The sequence below is a fragment of the Gracilinanus agilis genome, chromosome 2 (genome assembly GCF_016433145.1).
Source record: "Gracilinanus agilis isolate LMUSP501 chromosome 2, AgileGrace, whole genome shotgun sequence".
NCBI classification, from domain to species: Eukaryota; Metazoa; Chordata; class Mammalia; order Didelphimorphia; family Didelphidae; genus Gracilinanus; species Gracilinanus agilis.
This window is the reverse complement of record NC_058131.1, coordinates 281,426,858-281,450,267: the sequence shown is the minus strand read 5'-3', so window position 1 is coordinate 281,450,267 and position 23,410 is coordinate 281,426,858. Positions and strand designations below refer to the sequence as shown.

At 39.4% G+C, this 23,410-nt stretch overlaps 1 protein-coding gene across 1 annotated transcript in view; it reads left to right on the top strand.

Moving 5' to 3' along the window:
• The window catches only part of FUBP3 (far upstream element binding protein 3), a 73,486-nt gene extending 51,288 nt beyond the window's left edge, over positions 1-22,198 (top strand). Inside the window, exons 9-19 of the mRNA XM_044663979.1 lie at positions 3-107; positions 559-661; positions 1,710-1,810; positions 7,986-8,127; positions 13,231-13,391; positions 14,191-14,264; positions 14,627-14,707; positions 14,932-15,008; positions 18,839-18,910; positions 19,726-19,853; positions 21,132-22,198. Of these exons, the coding sequence (XP_044519914.1) occupies positions 3-107; positions 559-661; positions 1,710-1,810; positions 7,986-8,127; positions 13,231-13,391; positions 14,191-14,264; positions 14,627-14,707; positions 14,932-15,008; positions 18,839-18,910; positions 19,726-19,853; positions 21,132-21,140 (1,053 nt within the window). The 3' untranslated portion in view covers positions 21,141-22,198. The remainder of the gene's footprint in view (positions 1-2; positions 108-558; positions 662-1,709; positions 1,811-7,985; positions 8,128-13,230; positions 13,392-14,190; positions 14,265-14,626; positions 14,708-14,931; positions 15,009-18,838; positions 18,911-19,725; positions 19,854-21,131) is intronic.
• The last annotated feature ends 1,212 nt before the right edge of the window (positions 22,199-23,410 follow it).

The window sequence follows — 23,410 nt, the reverse complement described above, 5'->3', positions numbered from 1 at the left end:
AGCAAGCAAGGGAAATGGTACTAGAGATTATCCGAGAAAAGGATCAAGCCGACTTCCGAGGCGTGCGCAGTGATTTCAGCTCCCGAATGGGAGGGGGCAGTATAGAGGTATACTTGAATTGGAAATTGTAATTGTTTGTTATCATGGGGAAAGGAATGAAGAGGGTCTCCTAGTGGGCATAGTAACAGTCAAATCATTCCCAGTGATTATTTTTCATCATTTCAGTGAATGGTGTTATTCATTCCTCTTGTTTATGAATGTAGGTAGCTGGTGTGTTTGTGCATAAACATCCTTCCCTAATTTCTGAGGTGTAGCAGGAAAACTAGGCAGGCCCAACACTTTTTTGAGGAAGTGTTCGTGTTCCAAAGTACCTATTTTTATATGTGGAAATTTAGAAGACTTTCATTAATGTGATGAGTAGAATCATCTTTGTATTGTAAAATGGTAATGTAGCAGTCAAATCATCCCCAAGCATATTTCATGGCTTCTGCATCTGCAGTTCGTTCTTAAGTTTTTCTTCTAGTTTTGTTGAGATTTTGTTTCTGTTCCTTCTTTAAGGTGTCTGTGCCTAGGTTTGCCGTTGGTATAGTAATAGGAAGAAATGGGGAAATGATCAAAAAAATTCAGAATGATGCTGGTGTAAGGATTCAGTTTAAACCAGGTTAGTTATATCATTCAAAAATTGTATTTGTTTATTTCTGGTTGCCAGAAATCTGGCAAAAAGAATATATTCTTTCCCTCTGTGTATCTTATCCTTTGACTGACTGACATGTTTTATTTTACACTTTTTGTGGTGTACAAATTCATAGTTAAATTTTTCTATTTTTCTATTTTGTTTATGTTCTGTTTTTTCTTTTTTGTATTTCACTTTATTCTGTGACCAATTTAAAGTTGTTCTCATGTAAAATATTGGTTAGGAATTTTTTTTGTCTTTATGTAAGGACTTGTTTATACTTGAATGTTACACATCTAAAAAAAGTGTTACAGAAATGCCCCAGGCTTTGCCTCTCTACAGATCCAATCTATGGATTAAGTATTTTTAAAAAACTTGTGGGGAGGGCAGCTGGGTAGCTCAGTGGAGTGAGAGTCAGGCCTAGAGACAGGAGGTCCTAGGTTCAAACCCGGCCTCAGCCACTTCCCAGCTGTGTGACCCTGGGCAAGTCACTTGACCCCCATTGCCCACCCTTACCAATCTTCCACCTATGAGATAATACACCGAAGTACAAGGGTAAAAAAAAAAAAAAAAAAAAAAATTGGGTGCTAGGACTCTAGCAATCCTTACTCTCAGTGAGAATATATTTTAAAAGGAGAAGTTAAATGACAGCTAGGTGGCGTAGTGAATAGAGTGCTAGGCCTAGAGTCAGGAAGACTCATCTTCCCGAGTTCAAATCTGGCCTCAGATACTATATGAGCTATGTGACACTGGGCAAGTCACTTAACCCTGTTTGCCTCAGTTTCTTCATTTGTCATATGAGCTGGAGAAAAAAAATGGCATACCATTCCAAAATCTTTGCCAAGAAAACTCCAAATGGGATCACAAAGAATCAGACAACTAAAAATGCCAAGGGGGAAAAAATAAAAATAATAACATTTAAACTAGTTGACTTCCATTTCTGGTGATTTTAGTATAAATGTTTGCATATCAGGTCAACTTTTTACCTCCTTGGGTTGGTGTTTTTTAATTTAGTCTCCCACTTCTTGTTCCACAGATGATGGAATTAGTCCTGAAAGAGTTGCACAGGTCATGGGACTTCCAGAAAGGTGTCAACATGCAGCACATGTCATCAGTGACCTTATTCTTACAGCACAGGTGGGTTCAACTATTTTAACCACATAAGTAAAAAATAATCACCATTTCTATTGGTGAACACCATTTCTATCATTAAATTTTAGAGGTTTCATTTAAAAGTAATGCATTACTAATATAACCTATATCCAACCATTTATCACTAGTGGAGGATGGGAGAGAAAAAAGTACTGCATTGTAAGAAATTAATTTATTTGTAATTCAGGTCTTTTTTCTGTAGCCCCCTTTTTTCCCATTATCATGCAGAAAAATATTTTTTCTTTATATCATCGACTCTTGGTTATCTAGAATGGTTGAGAAATCAATTATACCATGTATGGAATATCAATTTCTAAGTAATTAAAACCTAATAAACTTAATACTAAAACAATACTAAATATAATCTTTGATTCAGAAGGTTCTTCAGGACCTTTCCAACTCTCAAGGATTATAATTTTGAACATAGAATATCATTGAGCGGGCAGGGAAAGATCAAAAGATCAATAAGATCATTTGAGATTTTATAAATCTCAAAAGTACTCTACAAATGTGAGTTATTGATACATAATAACAAATATTTATTAAAGGGCCCAGTATGTTGGAGACATTTGTGAAAGTTGCCAAGAATATAGAAACAGAATCAGAGGCACTTACATTACACTGAGATAAGTTACATACAAGATCATTTGAAGTAGGAAATAGCATTAAAACTGGGGTGGATCAGCTCAGACCTCATAGAGGACATGGCACTGGAGTTGAGTATTAAAGGGAAATAAAGTAGGAGTTCATTCTAGGCCTGTGGGGCAGCTTGTGTGAATAATGTACATTTGTTTGTTTGTTTGTTTGTTAGGTTTTTTTAACCCTTACCTTCTGTCTTGGAGCCAAATTGGCTCCAAGTGGTAAGGGTAGGCAATGGAGGTCAAATGACTTGCCCAGGTCACACAGCTGGGAAGTGTTTGAGGCCAGATTTGAACCTAGGATCTCCCGTGTCTAGGCCTGACTCTCAATCCACTGAGCTATCCAGCTGCCCTCAATAATGTACATTTATATGCTATGTTAGACTGAATCTGTGAGTCCATATCAACTAATCAGTTTTAATGTTGGAAAGGTAGTATGATATTTTTTATGGTTCCGTTTCCTCAGTTATAAAATGAGAGAGCTTGACTTAATGGCTTCAAAACCTGTCAGCTATATATATATCTATGATCATAATAATGAAAGCATGAGATACAAGTCAGGAAGCTTTGGTTGTAGTCCTGACTATGCCACTGATTTGCCTTGTCACCTCAAGCAAGTCACTTTTCTCTGGGCCTCAGTTTCCATTTTTTTTTTTTAAATGAAGGCATTGGATAAGATGACTTCTGAGGTCTCTTTTGCTCTTGTAGACTGTAATTCAAGGCTGCAACAGAGGCTTTCGCTCTGGCAAGAGTACTGTAAACACCCCTAGCAGTTAAGCCTTGGAACCTTCAGAGAAAGTCAGTTGGAACCTGAGGCTTGAAGAAAGCGGAAGGTCCAACTGAGGCTCTGCTTTTGGCTCTTGGCTTTGCTTTGGCCTGTACTTGTTGTCTCTGGCAATTTGAACCTAGCTGCTTTCTCTGGACCTTTCCCTGACCTTCTCCATATTATACCCCTATTATCTTACCTGATTTTCCCTTTGAGCTCTGGGAGGAAGGGTGGTTTGGGTTTTGGTGATTAGACCTTGTGGGCTTTAGTTTTCTGTAAGCAAGTAGGACATCTTTGAATCAACCTATCCCTTATTTTATTGATCTAGTATATACTTTATTTTAAGGCAGCCAAATCTTCTGACTGGGAGAGCAGGCTCTCTCTCAGTCTAACCCTCTCCTGACCCTCCTCCCAGCTTCAGTTTCTCCCTGGCGGCTAATACAAAACCCTAAACCCCTCTCTCCTTTCTGATCAATCCTAATATCAATAAAATCCCCTTTGTTACCTACCCAGACCCTCTGGTGAATCATTTAAGCAGGGGTTGAAGAGGGAAGGAATCATTTCTTTTATTTCTTAAGGGAACTTCGGGCATCCATCTTGGCAGGAAGTCCTTACTTGAGACTTCCTCCTGCTGCCATCAGTTTCACTGGCAGGGAGGAGCCTTTCCACTCCTCCCTCAAGGACTTTACAAACTGACAAGAGAAAGCCCTCGAGGCAGATTTAAACACTTCTGACTGGCCCAACTCCTTTGTGTCCATAGGGATGTCTTTCCTGCCTTAAAGGGTTCAACCTACTCCCCCAGTGTCCTCTGTCTCTAACCTCAGCCTCTAGTCTATTTTAAGCTGCCTCTCCTGAATACCCCACCTATTCCCTCACCATCCAATATACAACCTCATTCTTTCCTTCCCTATATTCAGCCATCCCCATTCATTCCTCCCCATATCACCTCATTCACTTTTTATCCTCTCCCTTTAACCAAAGACTAAAGATTTAACTCATTTCTATATAACAAGACTATGTTCCATATAGTATTGCTCAAGGGATTCCTGTTTAGTAGTCATCTCCAAGGGTTTCATGTTGCCCTGATATAAAATACAGACTCTATATAGCTGCTTATTCCATTTTTTTTTTTTAATCAATACTAAGTATTGATACTAAGGCAAAAGAGCAGTGAGTGCTAGGCAATGAGAGTTAAGTGATTTGCCCGGGGTCATAGAGCTGTTACATAACTGAGGCCAGATTCACACCCAGGTCCTCTCAGTTCCAGACCTGGGGCTCTATCCACTGTGCTGCCTAGATATCTACTTCCTTCTTTCACTATATAAATCAAGTACTGTTTTCTTTATGAAATCTTTCCATATACCCCCAACTCCTAGTGTCATCCTTCCCAACTATTTTGTATTTAGTTACTTTGTATATGTATTTGTATTTATTCACTTTAAATTTATGTGCTATATATATTTGCTGGTTGGGATTTTTTATTCTTTGTACTTATATCCCCAGGACCTGGCACAGGAACTTAATGAACATTTGTTAATATAATTGTATAATAGTCTTTATTAAGGTCCCTGGGGCTACAAGTGAAATGAATAAAATAATCCCTACTTGCAAAGAGCTTGCATTTTAATGGGAAAGACAACAAAGACATCTGTAAGTGTATGCAGAATAATTACATAGAGAATAAATAAAAATAAATATGGAGTGATTTGAGAGAGGGGAGACTAACAATTGAAGGAATCAGGAAAGAGTTGGTGTGGAATATGGTGTTTGAAGAAAGAAAGGGATTTTTTGAGTTAGAGGTAAGGAGAGAGTAAAGGCAAAAAAATGGAATGTCATGTGCGAGGAAGAAAGAGGCCAATTTAGTCTCATAATCAGAGTATGAGATAAGAGGTAATATATAATGAGGGTGGGGAATATAGGTTGGGTCCAGTTTGTAAAGGGCTTGAAAAGCTAGGCTGAAGAATCTATATTTGAATCTAGAGCAGTGATGGGCAAACTACCGCCTGCCTAAGAGCCAGATGCAGCCCCTGAAATGTTCTATCTGACGGCATTATTCCTAATCTGACAAATACAATGAGTAGGATACAATACAATGAAACTTCAAAAGAGTTGCCTTAGAAACAGACTGACAGATGAGCATTTCCTTTCCTTTGGCCCCCTCTTCAAAAAGTTTGCCCATCACTGGGAGGCAAGAGGAACTGGACTTAACTTGAGTAGGGGTCAATCAACATGGTAAATTCTACCCTTAAAAGAAAATTATTTTTGTCAGCAGTATGGAAGATGGAATGAAACAAAGAGACAAATTAGGGAACCATTGCAGTAATCAAGGCAAAGGTTAGCGAAGACCTGAATTAAAGTGATCTGAGTAGAGGGAAAGGATCAGATACAACATATATTGTAAAAATAGAAACAGCAAGATTTAGTAACTAACTTGATATGTGGGATCAGAGAAAACGAAGAGCCAGAGATAATGGCAAAGTTACAAACCTGAGAGACTGGAAGAATAGTAGTGCCTTCAACAGAAGACAAGGGTTTTAGAAGTGAGAAGAGTTTAGAGGGGAAAATAATAAGTTCTCTTTTGAGTATGTTGAGTGAAATGTCTCCAGAATATCCTATTTGAAATGTCCAATAGGCAATTGGTGATACAAAATCGCAGCTCAGATTTAGGGACGAAACTGCATATATAGACCTGGGAATTATGGACATGAAGCCAAGAGAGAAAAGTAAGAGGCCTAGTATAGAGGCTTGGGGTAAACTCTTATAGTTTTTTATTAATCAATATAATGTTAATCAAAGAGCAGAGAGAAACAAAAGGAGCAGCTGTTTAGAGAAAGGATCCAAGGGAGGCGGGTGATGTTATAAAAGCCCACAGTAGAGAGTGCAGAAATGGAAAACATGGCCAACAGCATCATATGTAGCTGGTAGATTGAGGACGAAGATTGAGAAAAGGACTTCAGATTTGGCCATTAGCATGTAGCATGGTAACTTTGGAAAGAGCAGTTTCAGATGAGTTAGATTGCAAGCCAGATTGCAAAGGAATGAGAAGTAAGTGAGAGGAAACAATTATCAACTGAACTTTTTTTTAAGAAACTTGACTGAGAAAGGAAATGGGGAGATATGAGATCATAGTGTTTGGGGGCAGAGTGGTTGGGCCTGTGAAGATTTTTTTAGGGATGGGTATGTTGACTCAAATCATACCTGCTGAAGACAACAGGCTAAGAACCAGAAGATAGGGGAAAATTGGAGAATAGCGGGGAGAGAATTAAGTTAAACTTGTAAACTGCTAAAGAAGAAAAGATGAAATGGAATTGATCACATGCAAAGGTCCTGGTCTTCAAAAGGAGAAAGGCCGCCTTCATTATCAGAGCCTTGAAGCAAAAGAAGAAGAGAGTAGTAAGTGATGTCAAGAAAGGGTTTTGAAATGAAGAGAAGACAGCTCACATTTTTTCTCAGTAAAATTAAGAGGTGAGGTCCTCAACTGAGAGGAGCTGGGAGGAAAAGATGTTAGAAGCTTGAAGAGAAAAAAGGTTTGAAAAATCTTTTGTGAAGAGTAAGATTAGGGAGTCAGGGAAGAATAAAAAGATTACCTTCAAGAAGCTTCTCTTTTTTTTGTTGCCATTAGTCACTCTCAAAGTAGCTTTTTAAAAATTACTCCCTAATATCAGACTGCCTGTTTTTCATCTGTAACTTTCTCACAAAATCAACTTACCTGAATTGGAGGGTGTGGTTTCTAGATAAATATTCAGCTTACTCTCACAAATATAAGAAGGCTTTGCCAGCAGTGACCATTTCTTTTCTGTTCTGAATTGATCTGGCAAAGCAGGGCATGCAGCTCCCTCCCGTGAAGGAGAGGAGAGATCTGCAGCCTGGCTGCATTTGTTTTTTAATGTCACCATTTTGAAATGCTGCAGGACCAAAGTGTTTGACATAGTAGACAGTGATTGGAATAGGATTTATGCACTCTGAATGTTAAAAGAAATCTTCTTCTGTAGACGCCTGCCTTTGCGCACTGTTCTGTGATCACTGAACAGTGTGAAACTGTGTTGCAGAGAAGTCTTCTCTTCAGCATCAGACTTTGGGTAAAGGGGAAGGCTCTTGTCCCTTTCAGAACTTGCCTTCAGTGGTCACTGTTTAACACATCTTTGTGCTGGCCCTTGGGAGTAGCATTGCAGTAAAAAGAAAAAAAATAATCCTTTGATTCTTTCTGCTTGTTAGATTGTAAGGTCTTCTGAATCATAGAGCATTGTCTGTATGCCAACCTAGTTGGGGGAGGGTTAGAAACCATAAACTGTCACTCAGGCTTCACTTTCAAATGCCGATAGCTCTTTAGCGTCTAATGTCTGACTTCTGATAATCACAGCATGTGTTAGCCACAGGAAAGAAACCTCAGGGTTGGATAAAATCAGGCTCACAGTTCCAACAGATTGGGTCTAGCAATTAAAACATAGGAACAAGCTAGTTGAGCTTTTAACTTTTTGATTTTGTCCAAATAACATATTTTATTTAGATATAGTGTTTACATAACTATATGCATTTATCTGCTCTGTTCCCCCTATGATAGGAATTTGCATTAATTCTATTTTTAGAGAATACTTAATAGTCAGAAATATGGGGAAATGCCCTGCTACTCTAAGCCTAGATGCATGGCATCGATTACAACCTGTCATTTAACCTCATTTTTAGCAGAGGAGACTAAAAATTAGTGGTGGTAATAGTTGTGGTAAGAGGAGTCACTAAAACCTTGCTTTCCTCCCAGGAACGAGATGGTTTTGGAAGCCTCTCTGTACCCAGAGGAAGAGGTCGTGGCCGCAGTGATTGGAGTGTTGGGGCACCTGGGGGACTGCAGGAGGTAACCTACACAGTCCCTGCAGATAAATGTGGCCTTGTTATAGGCAAAGGTAAGAAACCTCTGCTGGATTTCTACCTCCTTTTTCATATCACTTCACACTCATACCTCTAGAGCCTGAGTTTGCTTAATTAACAAAAGTGAGTTAAAATATCTAATCCAGCCTCCTCATTTTACCGATTAGTCAGCAAGCATCTATTATTAAGCACCCTACCATATGCTAGACCCTGGGATACAAAGACCAATAGGCAACAGGCCCTGCCCTCAAGGAACCCACATTTTGTGAGAAGACCAAGGCCTAGAGGGCCTTGCTGAAGGTCACTCAGGTCATTGGCAGCCAGGCCCAGCATCCGTGGAATGTCTCCATTCCACTGTACCACTTAAAGTTCAGGGTATATTGAGCCAGTTTGAATTGTTAAGAAAATGGTCCTGAACTTCCTTTCAAATCATTTGAATCCTTAGATAGGATTTTTTTTCTCAGATGAAGACCTTTTCCTGGTCTTTCACAGCTTCTCAAGAGCATGAGACCTGGAATTAGGAAGCCCTGGGGTCAGATTCTGCCCTTGGCAATTCTCTAACTATGGGCACCAAGACACTAAGCTTCCAGATCCTGTCTCCTTACCTATAAAATGGCAGTGGTAAACCCTACAGTATCTTCCTCACAAGATTGTTGGATGTGTCAAAGGAGACCACATTGATAAAGCACTCTGCAAACTTTAAAGTGCTATGGCAGTCTCAGTTGTTGGGCAGTTGAATGTTAGAGAGGGAAGAATCCAGGCCCCCCTGAGGAAACTGAGGCCAAGCACTAATTAGAACCCAAGATTCCTGATTCAGGCCCATGCATTTTGTCTTATATTGCTTTGCTTGCCCTAACTCAGTGATCGCAAACTTATGGCATGGGTGCCAAAGATGGCATGCAGAGAGCGCTCTATGGGCACTCAGCCACTCTCCCTCACCCTGTCCCCCTCCAAATACACAACCAAAGTTTTTTTTATTAGAAAGGCAGAAGGACTCAGTCAGAACTGCTCCCTTCCCCCTCCCTACCATACCTGATGACATTTTTTCATATCACTTGCTCCTCTGGCCAGCAGCCCAATGGGAGCACTTTCTCCCTCCCCTGTGAAGGGTAAGGCTGGAGCAGGGCAAACCTAGCATGGGGGAGGGGGGGGAGTGTTGGGGAGGGACCCACACTCCACACTCCATCTCTAAAAGATTCGCCATCATTGTCCTAACTGAATATTATATTTTGGCTTTAATGATACAACATATGAAACTAGCTTTTTTTCCAGCACTTAAAATGAGCAGCAGATACCCCATAGAAGAAAATGAAAGTGAATGGGCTTGCTTCAAATATTTTTAGGGAACATTAACTAAAATCAGTGTAAATAATTGGCGGTCTCATTATCTTCATCCTTTAGTATGTGTTGTGGGAAATATATGACATATAGTTCTTGGTTGGTGTTCTCAAACTTTTTAACCTGTATATAGACAGTGAAGAGACAAGCAACTGGAATCTAAATACAAATCCAAAGAATATTGTTCCTTGACATGAGCAAGTGCTCCCAAGGTTCTTTGATCTTTTGGTGAGCCTCCATCATTGCTCCATTAGTAGCAAAAAAGCAACATAGAAGGTCAGATTTCATAAATAGAAAATTTATGTCGATGGAGACCTCATCTTTCGTCTTCCTCCTGATTTAATTATTTTATCATCCATCCTAAATTAGTGTTTAAAGATAGAATTCATTCTTCTCAATTTCTGGGGGACCAAACTTTGAAGTTGACTTCTTATGAATTACTCATCTACTCTTATGAATTGAATATTAAAAGCTTTTGTATGAAAAGAAATAACCTAAATTTTATCTTTAATTTGTTATTCATTGTAATGTTACCTTCCTAAGAGCAGTATTAATGAATTTTCTTTAATTCCTGGGAAAAGAGAAATAAGGATGGGAGAGGGGAGCTGTGTCACAAGCCATATCTTTTACCAGGAACATGGTGCTATAGCACCAGGAGAAAGGGATGGTAAATTACTCCCAAACCCTTTCTAAATAATTCCTCTAACATTTAGCTATTCTTTGCATGTACAAAATGACTACTTTATGTTTAACATTTGTGTTATAATTGGTCAGTGTTATCTGTCTCAGGCTATAAGCTTTTAGAAAGTAGGAACTTTTATCTGTTTCATTTCTTTTGTATGTCTAACATTGTATTCCATATCAATAATTATGCTTCACTAACAGTAACAAGTTTGATATCTCCCCTTCCTGCCAGTTGGATGTTAAGACCAAATCTTGTTGATATCCATAAATTATAAATTATTATTGATCTTGATATAATTTCTTTCACTTCTAAAGAGGAGCTATAAATGATGATATTTGATTACCCCCTTTATCAATAAAGCTTCTGTGTCTTCATCATTTGAGTTCTCATAGTTAGCCAAAGAGTGATACTTTGGAATTACCACCAAGTTCTTTGTCCTCTTTGCAAATCATCCTGAATCCACTGGATGAGCTAAAGTGAATACATGGAAAGATTTGTCTCATTAATCTTCCTCTCCTCGTTTTTTTTTTTTTCCTCTGTGAATTTGGCTAGGTATGGTGTCTTATGCTTCTTAAAGTATGTTTGGGATGTGGTTGAAGAAGAGCACCCATACAAATGTCAGGCACTCCCTCCCATGAGTTGGTGCTTGAAAACAAACTGCAGCCTCTTTGGGCCCCTAGCTGGATTTCCATGATAAACACAGCAATATTGACAGATAATGTGGCCAGCCCGGCTCTTGTCAGCCCAGCCTTTTAGCAGGTTTGATTAATTGCTTTACGATTTCACGTCCAGCTGGGGGGCCACTGGTGGGTCGTTTCTGCCCCCCATCAGGTGGAACAATGGAGCAGGCTGTTGAATCAGTCTATAGACAGCCACCATGTGCCAAGCCGGTGACCTCATTTTGAAGGAAGATGAACTTAAATTAACTCCTTCCGGCCCCGCGCAACATAGCGTTGACTGCCTTGCCTTATTAGCATGCTCCCAAAGCCTAAGCAAAGGATCCCTAGGGCTAGATTGCAAATACTACTGTTTTCTGAAAAGTGGAGGAGATATTAGCTGACTGAAGTCTGCAGGGCTTTGAGCAGCAAATGTGTACTGTTTTTTTGCTTAAACCTAGAGATCAAATTACCTTGACTCAAGAGGAAAATGGTACTGGCAGAGGTTTGGGGACTTAGACTTCAGAACCAAAGCTTTGCCTGAAAGATGACCTTGTATTCTGCCTTGTTTTGACCTGAAAACCAAAAGCCAAATGAAGCTGTTGTCCCATTTTGTGGGATCAATGAAAAGAAAATTCCATGAATCTTTCTTTTCTGAATGACTCTTGAATGAATTGTGGTATTTACAGTACCAGAGAATGGGGTTATACTTTACCCTATAAGCAAACAAAATTAAAAGGACATTTTTAAATTGTGAGGTTGTCACCTTAAAATTGTCACGTGTGGGGAGGAAGTGGGAGAATGGAAATTATACACGCTTCTAGCAATGCTTAAAGAAAAGCCTGAGAACATTCCAAACTTTGAGGTATATTTGATAAATTTATTTTATTTTATTTAAAACAACTCTATACAACATAATAAGCAAATGTTAATTGAAACTTTAAACCAACCAATTTATAAAATAGTATGTCACCTTATCTGCAACATACGAGACTATAGGTGTTTTCTTGTTATCTGTTGGGGGATTTCTTTGTTTTCAAGTTGTCTTAACCAGAGGATGCAACATATATGTTGTTTTCTCTCTCTCTCTCCTTCCCTCCCTCCCCCCCCCCCCAACATCTTTGAAAACCTAATTGCTTGAGGAGTTATTCTTAAGTGACTTTCCCTCCCTGAATTTGGGGGAGGGAGGGGACTAGGGTGAAGAGGAAAGCAAAGGTTGGAATGTTAAAAAGGTCATGAGTGTGTTACAGATGAACAAATGTAGCCCCTGTCCCCATTTTTTTCTTTATATGAGAAAGAGGTAGGGTATGGAAAGGACTTAAAATGAAAAAAAAAGTTTAAATATCAATAGATTAGGGACAGTTACTACCCTATAAAAGTGTTTCAGTGGTTATTTTCCCCCCCTAGATTTACAAGACTGGTGCTGTAAGTTTTCCCTCTATTCTTTCCCCCTACCCCTTTTTTTTTTCCCCTCTCCAGTTGAGTGGAGCTGATCTGTAAGTTCTGTGAAATTTCAAAAGAAGAATTGAACCATTGTAATGCTGGCTGGAGCTTTTGTTAAGCAAATTTCATTAAGAGACTGAGACTCTCACAGGTTTTTCAAAAAGTCCAACTAAATTTTCATTAGCCCTGCTCCACCCAGTGTTCTTATGTACACTGTCATGGTATGGCTCCCTGTCTAGATCCATCCCCTATGGATACAGAGACTTTAGAAGTGACAAGATGGTATATTAAAGGCCTTACTGGGAGCCAAGAATTGTTCGGTTCTTTGCCTGGCCATTTGACCTGTGCAGGGAGGGGAGAACGGCTGGGGTGGCCTGTGTGTTTTGGTTGAAGGCCCCCATTGTACAATGGAGGAGCCATCAGAAAGTCATTCTTATACTGAGAAAGGAGATTGTAACTTATAAGAGGGACAGAGTTACTGACTAAATACACAGCACTTTTCTTGGACCTGGGATTTGGGCAAGAGTGGTGTGTTAGAGAGCAAACAAAATCCAAAAATATTTATTGACTACCCACAGTAAGCAGTGCAGTTGTACTAGTTGTTGGAATTTGGTGGGGAACTTTTCCCATTTCAAATAGCAGATCTTCATTTTATATCATATGTATGAGAGACATGCATTCTGGTTGGTCAACAATTCATTGTCAATAAGGAGGTATTCTGATGGTCACTGTCATGCTGATTTTACCCAGTATTAGTGATCTTAGCATGTTCCATGTAATCAACCTATTATCAGCAAGGGCTCACACTCCAACAACATATTTTAAAAACAACTGCCTCCTAGGAGCAGTATTGTTCCTTAAAACCACTTAAAACATTTCTGTTTACTCTGTGTATGTCCTGGTGCATAGAAAATACTTTTCCTGCTGGTGCTAAAGTAAAGAATGCAAAACTTGTTAGCAGATACCAGAATCACACCTCATTTATTCTCTCTTATGTTCTTTTTTTCTACCTACAGGGGGTGAGAACATCAAAAGCATAAACCAGCAGTCAGGAGCCCATGTAGAACTCCAGCGGAATCCACCACCTAATACTGACCCCAGCGTACGGATATTCACCATCCGAGGAGTACCACAGCAGATTGAACTTGCCAGACATCTCATAGATGAGAAAGTCGGTGTACGTACAAGACCCTTTTTCCCACCATTAGGCTATTAGTAGGATTCTATTGGCTGTCTGGTACCTCCCCCTACTTACCCAAGATTTGTGCTTCCTGTGCCATTCAGCAGTTCCTCACACTGTTTTGGTGAGCTTGGTTGGGGCAGACGGGCTATCCCCATTTTATTGAGGGTGAAGTCTGAGGCACAGAGGTTGATAATGGTCATGGGACCAGTGAGTGAAGCATTTTAGATGCTCCAGATCTTCACCACCCCAAATCTATGCCTGTTTTCCAGGCTAGATGGGGCTAATGCTTTGCACCCAGCACTGCCCGCCTCGCCTCTTGTTGGCATTGTACTGGTAGCCAGACATGCAGATGGTTTTCATTGACTCTGGCTTTAGTTTCAGGCACCTCAAAGCAGATAAACAAAGGGAGTGTTGATGGAGGAAAGATTTGCCACTGCTCACCTCAAAGGGGACATAGAATTGCAGAAAGAGACTTGGGCCAGCCTTAATTGACGGGAGAGTCAAGCAGGTTGGTCCATATACACAGGGTGATAAGCTAGGTTTACTGTGGTTTTATCATCCATAGACATACTGGTACCATTATTTCCTGTTCTGTGGTATTGTTCACCTGAGGGTGTGAAACCATTCTGCAAATAAAATTTTCTGTGGGGAAGAAAGAATAGATTTAGGATTATGAAGTGTTTTTGTTAATTTACTTTTAAAAACTTTTAAAGCTAATTGGAATGGGAGGGTTTGGGCAGAATTTAGATAATCAATGAAGAAGAAGTTAGAATTGTCATTGTGTCTGTGACAGGGTACCAATATGGGCGCTCCTGGAGGCTTTGGTCAGAATCCTTTCAACCAAGCACCTGCTACACCTCATCAAAAGTGAGTCTTTTGTCTGTGTCTTTGCAGAGAATTTTCTCTCAGGAATTCTTCCTACCCATGGTTTCTCTTTTGGAGACTCTCAATGGAAAGCTTTAAAATTTGGGAAGGATCTTATAATAGAATGATGTCTTAAATTGGACCACCACCCCCTTGTCTAATCTTGGCCTTAGCCCTTCCTGGTGATTGATGTCAGGACTTTTCCAGACTAGTTTGGGAGTCCTCTTTTCTAACATTAACAATTAATAGACTAACTCCTACCTCTGCCACTGCCTATAACTTAAGTCCTTTGAAAGGACTTCTGGACCAGTGTTCAAAAACCTTTACCTTTAGTTTGTTTTTTAATTTATTTTATGTCCATATAGCACCTTTCCTCCGAGGAGCTCAGGATGCTTTCCAAACATTGCTGCTAAAGTGAACGGTAACCCTCACAGCAACCCTGTGAGGTAGGTAAAACCAGTTATTTAATTCTAGTTTTCCTATAGTCAGCAAACAATAAGACAAGCTCGTCTTACAAAGGATGGTACAAGTTTAGCCTTTAGACTTTCATAAGTGGGTGGGAAGCATTGAAAGGGAATATTGAATGAGAGTAAACATGAAGGGAGGTGGGCATGGAAAGTGAAACTTTTGCATGATGGACCAGAAAGAATGAATGTTTTATAATCCACAGTGGTCCTCAGGCATTTATGACCCAGGGCTGGGGTAGCACCTACCAGACGTGGCAGGCGCCTGCACAGCAAGTCCCAAGTAAGTGACACTTTAGACTAGCACAATGAAAAAAGATACACATTTTCCCACATGATTCAAGATAGATAAATAAATCAGTGAATTCCTAGGGCCCTCTTAAGTCTAAAAGGTAGTGAAGTCTTCCTAAAAAAGACAAACTACTTGTAAATATAGCCTACCACAGGTGATTGGTCTGGAAAAACAGTTCAGGTCTTCTGCATTCCTCATGGGTGTATTGCAACAGGCTGGCTGCATTGAGCCCAACTATTCTGATTAAATTCTTTCTGAAGAAAACTTCACCATCCGTGCCTTTGCTTTTTCCAAGATGTGTTCATTTGGTTGACTTCAAGAAGTGGGAAACGGGGAGGGAGCTGGAACAGTCAGGCCCCAATTGCTCCCTCCCTCAGGTCACACAAGAGCCTGTGGCCCATCCTTGTGGTTGATTGAAGTCTGCAGACAAGTGATATGCTAGGGGTTGTGAAGAAAATTTAGAAGAGAAGCAGCAGCATCTCTCTTGTTGTTCTAGGGGGTGAGAATTGAACTGAAACCTCTTCTTTTCTGCCTTCTATAGTTTCCAGGTTTATTGGCTTTCTTTCATTCTCTTTAACAGTTACCAGACACTTGTCCTTCATGAATAGGTCATAAATATCCCATTTCACAAGACTTAAGAGTTTACTTTGGACCAAATTACTGTTACACTGTTGCTATTTAGCCAGATCTCATGCTTAAAAGACTAAAGAAACACACAACTCCCCAACATCACTAACTCTTTGTGGCTAGTCTTCTTGAGTCCTTCATGCAGCCTTTCTCTTTGATCTAGACAACAATCTCCCTTACTTCTATACCTATTTTATCTCAGTATCAGTGAGTCATCTGCTCATCCTGTGTTGGAAATATGGTAATACTTTTGGGGACAGAGAATAGTGGCAGAGAGACGGGGAATGGTAACCATTCAGCAGATAGTTCATCTTAAATTCCAGGAAAATATATCTGCTTTCTGAGAAAGCGAGTTGTAGAACTCTGAGAAAGTCTGCCCAACCCTCCCAGTTTATATTCCCCTTATTGCTGCCTTAATTTGTTCTAGCTCAGGAGGCCCTTTGAAAATTCTTTTTTAGTGTCTGAAAACTATGACCTTTTAGATTTGAATTCCCCGTGTTCTCAGGCCAGTCAAATGAGTCCCCAAGCTAGAAACCAGCTTTGTTTTATTAATGTTTGGAATGTATTGCTGCCCTTTTTCAGCTCTTCTCAGGGACTTTCACCATTTTATCATCCTTGGTAAAACCCAGATTTCTTTGACATATTAGAAATCATAACATGTTTTTGTTTGGGAAGCATTCATTTTGACTGTCTGCAGATTGCATGATTGCATACTGGTCTGTTATATCAGGTATTCTCATGCCAAAAGATGTGGACTCTGGCACATTGGGAATAAAGCAGCCCTGCTTCTCCATTTATTGGCTTTGAAGGAGAATTCTGGTTGTAAGTTCAGAAAGTCTGGGTTCCCTAGTTCACAAATATTTAAATAAATACTTCACTAGATATCAGATCACAGGACTAGAAGTCAAGAGTCCCGAGTTCTAGTTCTGATTCTCCACTCATTAGTCTTGTGATAGGGGCCAGGTCACTTTCCTGCTCTGAGTTTCGTAGCTCTCTAAGGCCCTTTCCATTTTTAAGGTTATAATTCTGTTATTTTGGTTGGTTCGTTGCTCACCCAGATGTCACTGCATTTCATGTGTCTGTGATGATGGGAGATCTTTCCTAATATGCCACTAAGTTAGTTGGATATTTTTCTGAATGGAGATATAGCTTAACTAGCAAAGAGCAATCTTGGAGTTAGTTAGCAGCCAAGAACCTAGCTGACCTTTCCCCATTCTGTGCTGTAGTAGAAGCAAATGTTCCACACTACATCCAGAAGAGTAGAGTGTTTGGGCTGATTATTATTCAGCCCTGATTTCCCCTACCCCATGGATGAGAAAAATAAAAACTGTAGGGAAGAGCTTTGTGATGGCCGTCAGTAAGTGTAGTGTTAAAGCAGACTTCACTGCACTGCTCAGTGGCTGAAGGTCAGGGTAGTAGCCAGTCAAGCCACGGGGAATTTGACAAGAAGCGGGAGGACTACTTAACTGCATAAATACCTATGTCTGAAAAATCTTATTTCTATATCGCAGATATTCTTTTAAAGGAAATCTTACTCTCTCTCCTATCCAGTAGTGTATTTCTGTCTACCATCCAACTTCCTCAGGCCCCTTAAAGGCCATTTGCAGAGAATCTATCATTACACTGCCAGCATGAAATACCTATCAGAAAATTACCTCCTGTTCTTCGTTGCCACCCCCTCCCTGTTGGTCCTTCCTGGAAGTGATGGGGGTGGAAAGGGAAGACCTCTTCCTAACCCCTTCCTTAACCCTAACCCTGAGTGCATCTGATTGTAACCACTCTTCCTTCTTCATACCCATCTTCAACCTGAAATAACTAGTGGGTAAAACATTTTGCTATGAAATGTGTTTAGTGCTGCATCCTTTGAGCCTACTTTGGATTGTAATTCTAATAAAAGAAAAAGGCATTGAAAGAGGTCCTTTTCTTTGTTGGCATTAGCAGGTGGACACTCAGGCCAGTCCTGACCTCCACAGAAAGAAAGGTCTTGACTTATGGCTTTGGTCAAGTCTTTTAACCCTCTTTCATGCCCCTGGACAGGATGCTTTTGCCCTGTTTCCTCCACCCACTTCACACTTGCAATGTATCCTCCCCACCCCCACCCCATCTTTACTGATTCAAAAGTCTTTGCAGCTTATGTTGTACTATAGCTCATAGGGGTGGGGGGAGTATAAAGAATTCTAATTAATGTGTGTAAAGAGTTAGAACTAGTATGTGTCTGTAGAATTAGAATTAGTGTTTGTGTGTGTAAAGAGTTAGAATTAGTGTATTTGTGTGTGTAAAGAGTTAGAATTAGTATGTGTGTCTAGAGTTAGAATTAGTATATGTCTGTGTAAAATTAGAATTATTGTGTTTGTGTGTATAAAGAGTTGGAATTAGTGTATCGCTGTGTAGAGTTAGAATTAGTGTATGTCTTTGGGTAAAGAGTTAGAATTACTGTTTAAAGAATTAGAATGTGTGTGTAGAGTTAGAATTAGTTTTCTTTCTCCTTTGCCCATCTTTCCTTCTCCCTACTTTTCCAGTTCTTCTCTCTGAAAAGAACTTTGGAATAGAATAGGAACCTGATACATGTAGTGGCTTCCAGCTAGAATTATAAGCTTTCCAGGCTGTTTCCACCCTTTTCTGTTTGTTGTGTTGGGAGCAAGGGGAAGCAAGGTTAGGATTTGGTTTGGGCTTGCTTTCTTAGATTCTCTTTAATTTTCAGTGCTCGGTTTCTTTGAATATTTCCAAGTCTGGTTGTCTAGCTGTACATTCCCTTTTGTCTTCAAATATAAGAGAAAGGTTAGGTAAAAAGACAGGAGCCCTTCAGGGCACTCAGGTTTAAGAGGATGTTATTTTGCTTCCCCCCTCCCACCAACCCCAAATCAACTACAATGCTCCATGTAACCTGGAAGAACCCCCTTTGTACCCCTTCCCCACATACCCATGGGCCAAAATTCATTGTTTCTTGGTCGGAGGTTCCTGTCTTGTTCTCTTCCTCTTTTGTCCTGTCCTCCATCCTCTTCCAGCTAGGTCTCTTGCCTCTTTTTTTCTCCCCTAAAACTAAAGCACCTAAAACATTATTGTGTGGTGTGTGCCCCACAGGCTTGTTGGTGTGGGTAAAAATTATACCAAGAGGTTCAGGGCAATAGCTGGGCAGGAGGGGAAAAAAACCTCCTTTCCTCACTGGCCTGATTGTTTTTGTCCTCTTCAAACAGGCCAGCAGAGCCAGCAGCAGAACAGCCAGCCTGGTTACAGCAAGGCATGGGAAGACTATTACAAAAAACAGAGTGAGTGGCTTTCTTCAAAGGCAGAGGACCAATGACAAAGTGCTTTCTTGTCCCTCCTGAGCACACTTCAATTTATTGTGGGCAGAGCATCTTCTTTTTCCTGACCCTTTTTCCTCAGGAGTTTCATATCAACACTTGACTTTGTTTCCCCATTTTTCTTCTTGCCCCTTTACCAAAGCAGAGTTGTAACCAGCCAGGTTGCATCTCAGCTGGTAGAAAAATGCCCCACATTATCCCTTTCCTGTGCTGATTTTCATACTGCTGAGTCTCAGTGAGCAGCAGTAGGCTAGGGGACAGATAGGATAAAGAAGAAAGTATTACCTAGATTCTTAAAATTGGTGGTTGCCTTAGAGCCCCAAAGTCTTTCAACTTAATCCATATAACTGGATCACAAACACCTAGCAAATCAATTCAAACAAAAGCTAAATTGGCATATTTGCTTAAATGCTTGAATTAGATTGAATTCAATATTCTCTTTAATTGAACTAAGATCTCATTTAGTGTGAAACCCTGATTCACATCACTAGTTATGGAAATTTAGGTTGGTGATGATGGGTAAAAACTTTAAGATTTAGAGATTTCCTACAAAGAAGAATATTTAAGTGTTGCCAGCTCCACTCAGGCCATTATAACATCCAGTTCTTCAAAACTGAAATATCCGGCAATATGAGCAATATTTCCTGATGACCAGCAACACTCTAGGAAGGGAAATACACAGTTAAGTTCAAACACTGTTTTACAGTGAATATGGATTGTCCTTGAATGCAATGGTATAGGTGCTCTTCAGATAATGTCTTTCCTTCTTTGTCAATCAGGCCATGCCACCAATGCAGCTTCTCAGGCAAGTTCCCCACCGGACTACACAATGGCCTGGGCGGAGTATTACAGACAGCAAGCTGCTTACTATGGGCAAACATTAGGGCAAGCTCAGGCCCACAGCCAGGTCTGTATTTCCCTGAACACAACAGAGTATACTCTACCTCTATCCTGTCCCTTATTCCCCCATCTTAGAATAGCTTGATAAGAGAGTGGAACATTGGCATACCACCTCAGTGAAACTCTGACCTCTTAGCCAGCCACTGTGTCTATCATCCCCTATTGTTCTCCCATCCCAAAACATAGCTGTCTGATACTTGGGTCTTTATAAAACTTATTTGGACACAAGCAAATAAAGCAAATTTAGCTGGGATGCTTACAGTAGCCAGGGAGAAATCCTAGTAGCCATTTATGTTCAGAACTCCAGCTTTGTTGATCTTTCTATATGAAGAATCTTTTGGACCAAAGATAGCTGGAGTTAATTCTATAGCCTAGTGGGACAACTCCTCCATATGGCCTAATAAATTGCCATCAGTTTATCAGTTTTATAAAACACAAGCTTTCTGATCCACCTCCCACATGAAAAATGTAAAGAGTTGGACTATATTACCATTCTGAGCAAGCTGCCACTCCATGATGTTTTCTGACGCATTGACAATTTCTCTTACAATTGCTATCAGTTGGCACCTTCTTAAAGTTGTCTAACAACAATGATTATCTAGCCCTGTCTTTTTTTCCAGCCCCCTGAGGCACCTCCCAAGTCATGAAAAAGAGGGCTCTGTGTTGGCTGCTCCCTGGGAGGCAGGACTGAGGGTCACGAAGCCAGATTTTCTCAGCCTTGTACATTGCCAGCCCCTCTAATCTCATGGACAGGAAATCAGCATTCTAAAGTTTAATAATTAGCCATTTTGACGTGTGTCTAGGTATTGAAGCCAATTATCAGACAACTAAAGAAAACTACAGGTTTTCTCGTTCCTTTTGTTAGCACTACAAAACATGGTGCCCACAGGAACTCAAATGATGGTTACCTCAGTGGGCCCTATGGGGATGATATCCTCAGCTGCTGTCTAGAGGTCTCAGCAGAAATGTGGCTGAGCTTTCCAAATGGGAAGCTTGCGCTTCTCTCTCACCCCATTCCATTTCTCCATTTAAAAGAAGAACTCGGGAACATCTCTCCCAAGCAAGGTTTTTCTCTTGCCATACCCTGTGACATCGGTCCCATAGAGGAGGGAGGAGGTATTTCCTTGTACATTGGCTCTGTTGTCTGTTTGGATTCCTGATATAGTGCCAGAGGGAGGGAAAGTATGACCTATCACCCGCCCTTGGGAGAAATGTTTCAGAAGTACATACTTTTAAAAAATCTACTAAAGAATAACTTTTCTTCTTTCTTCTTTTGCCTCTGCAGGAGCAGTAGAACAATGTCCTTATGGCAGTTTTTTTTTTTCCTTGAAATCATTGTGAAAGAAAACCTTTTTGTAACAGAGGTTTCTAGATTTGCAGCCTTTTGATGAAGATTTTTTTTGTTCGTTTTTGTGAAACACTAGTTGTAGAATAATCTATACTGAACTTTTCTAAGAATCAGGAAAAATTAGTAATATACTAAACTTCATGAAAATGCTGGTAATCTTGATTTTGTTTTTTTGGGGGGGTTGTTTTGTTTTATTGTTACTTCCAAATTTGTAAACTTTGGGATTCTTTTTGGAGCAACGTCTGCAAATTCCAGGCACCCAAAATGTACCCCAGAGTAGTGACATTTCAAACATGGGAATTTTTTTTTGTTTGTTTGGGGCTTTTTTTTTTTTGTTTTGTTTTGTTTTTTTGTTTTGTTTTTTGGTGTGTTTCTCTTTTTTCCTTTTTGAACTTTTCTGTTGCAACAGAAAGAGGCTTGGACGTCTTAGGTGGTATGTAACAAATCCTAAAAAAAAAAAAATTTTTAAACAGTATTTAAATATTTCTTAAATATGTAAAAATACATAATTAAATGTTTTACTTCTAATTTCTTTTATCTTGGCTGTCTGATTTTATTGCATTTTTTAAAAAACAACTACAATATGTATTGTAATTAATTATGTGAATTCTGTATTGAGACATTTAACTGTTTTGCTGTCAGACAGGTATGGGGAGGGGGGCATTTTGTAGGGTTTGTATAATTTCTAGAGTCTAAAGGGGTAATATAAAAAATGTTAATTTTTTTTTAGCAATACTTTTTTTCACATGTCCATTTTGGGTTGCATTTGTGTATCTAAGACCTCCAAGCTTATTTTAAAAAATTTTAAAAAACCTTCCTCTATGCTCTCAGAAATATAAATACTGTTATTTTTAATATTAAAAATAAATCAGCTACTAGTAACTTTAACAAACACTGTGGAACATTAAACCATATTAAAAGGTAGTAACTATTTTTTAATTCCAAGGTGTTTTTTTCCTTTTCTCACTTTTCTTTAAAATATTTTCATATCTAATATTTGTCAAATTACTTAGAAAAATAAATGATTCTAGTATTAACCACAGTATCTAATAAATAATTTTGATTTAATAAAAGGGATAATATGATTTCTTATGTTTACCATAGTGTTTTCTTGTACAGATAACTGTATTTTTAAAGGAAAAAAAACGGAACTGAAACTATTTTTTCTTGCATTTTTAATTGACCTGAGGGACATTCCGTTTTGAAATGTACTGAATTTACTGTTCTGGGTTTTTTTCTCTTTCTCTTTATTTCCCTATAATGCTTGAAATGTCTAACTATAAAAAAATGCAATTAAATAATGTTGAGCATGGTGTTTAAAACAAAATGTTCTTTTTATTTGACTGACAGTTGCATTTTACACTCTATATAATAAAATTTCCACAAGGCTTCTTGTGGGTGAAGTGTTTTTAGTCTGTTTTATTTTGCATTTTCTTGCTACCTCCCTTTCCCGTTGCCATCCAAATGAAAAGAGGTCAAGAATGCTTGCCTGCTCTTAGAGAGCTGACTCACACATTGCATTATCTCCAACTTAGTTGCTACGTACCACATAGGCTTATATCTACTTCGTTAAACTAATTTCATTTTAATGGCTTTGTATAATGTGATGTTATTGACTTGAGAGCCTTAATTACAATCAGCCCCTCTTACCTGTCATATCTAAGCATCTCTTGAAATGGCGTGACACTGAGAAGTTAATAACTAGAGTTTCCTCATATGGAAAGATGCTGTCATTGTAAGTGGGTCTTGAAGATTAATTTATGGGGAGTAATAATCAAGAGGTTTTGATCCAATCCTCAGCTGTATAAACACACTTTTCTGTAACTAAGTCAGTAAAGCCTACCCTGTCTGCTCCACATTCTCTACCAGCCTCTCCCTCCACACAATGTGTATCAACTCATGCCCCTGTGGGTGCCACTACTATTGTTCTCACAAGTAACAGGTTTGGGTGATGCTCCTAGCTGGAGGTGGGGCTACATACCACATTGCTGCCTATGGTTGGAAACAGGTTTTAGGCACTGCTTTGAGAGAACCTTCCTTGTGAATGGGACTATTCAAGTGAAGAGATGCAGAGTCTCAGCTAAAGGCCAAATGGTCTGTGAATCACGAAAACAGAACAATATAGTGGAAGAATAAATATTTCAGCCTTGTATTCTTTTTTTAGCCACCTACTTTTTTCTTCTTATGATTGGCAGTGATGTTGAAGGCAGGTTTCT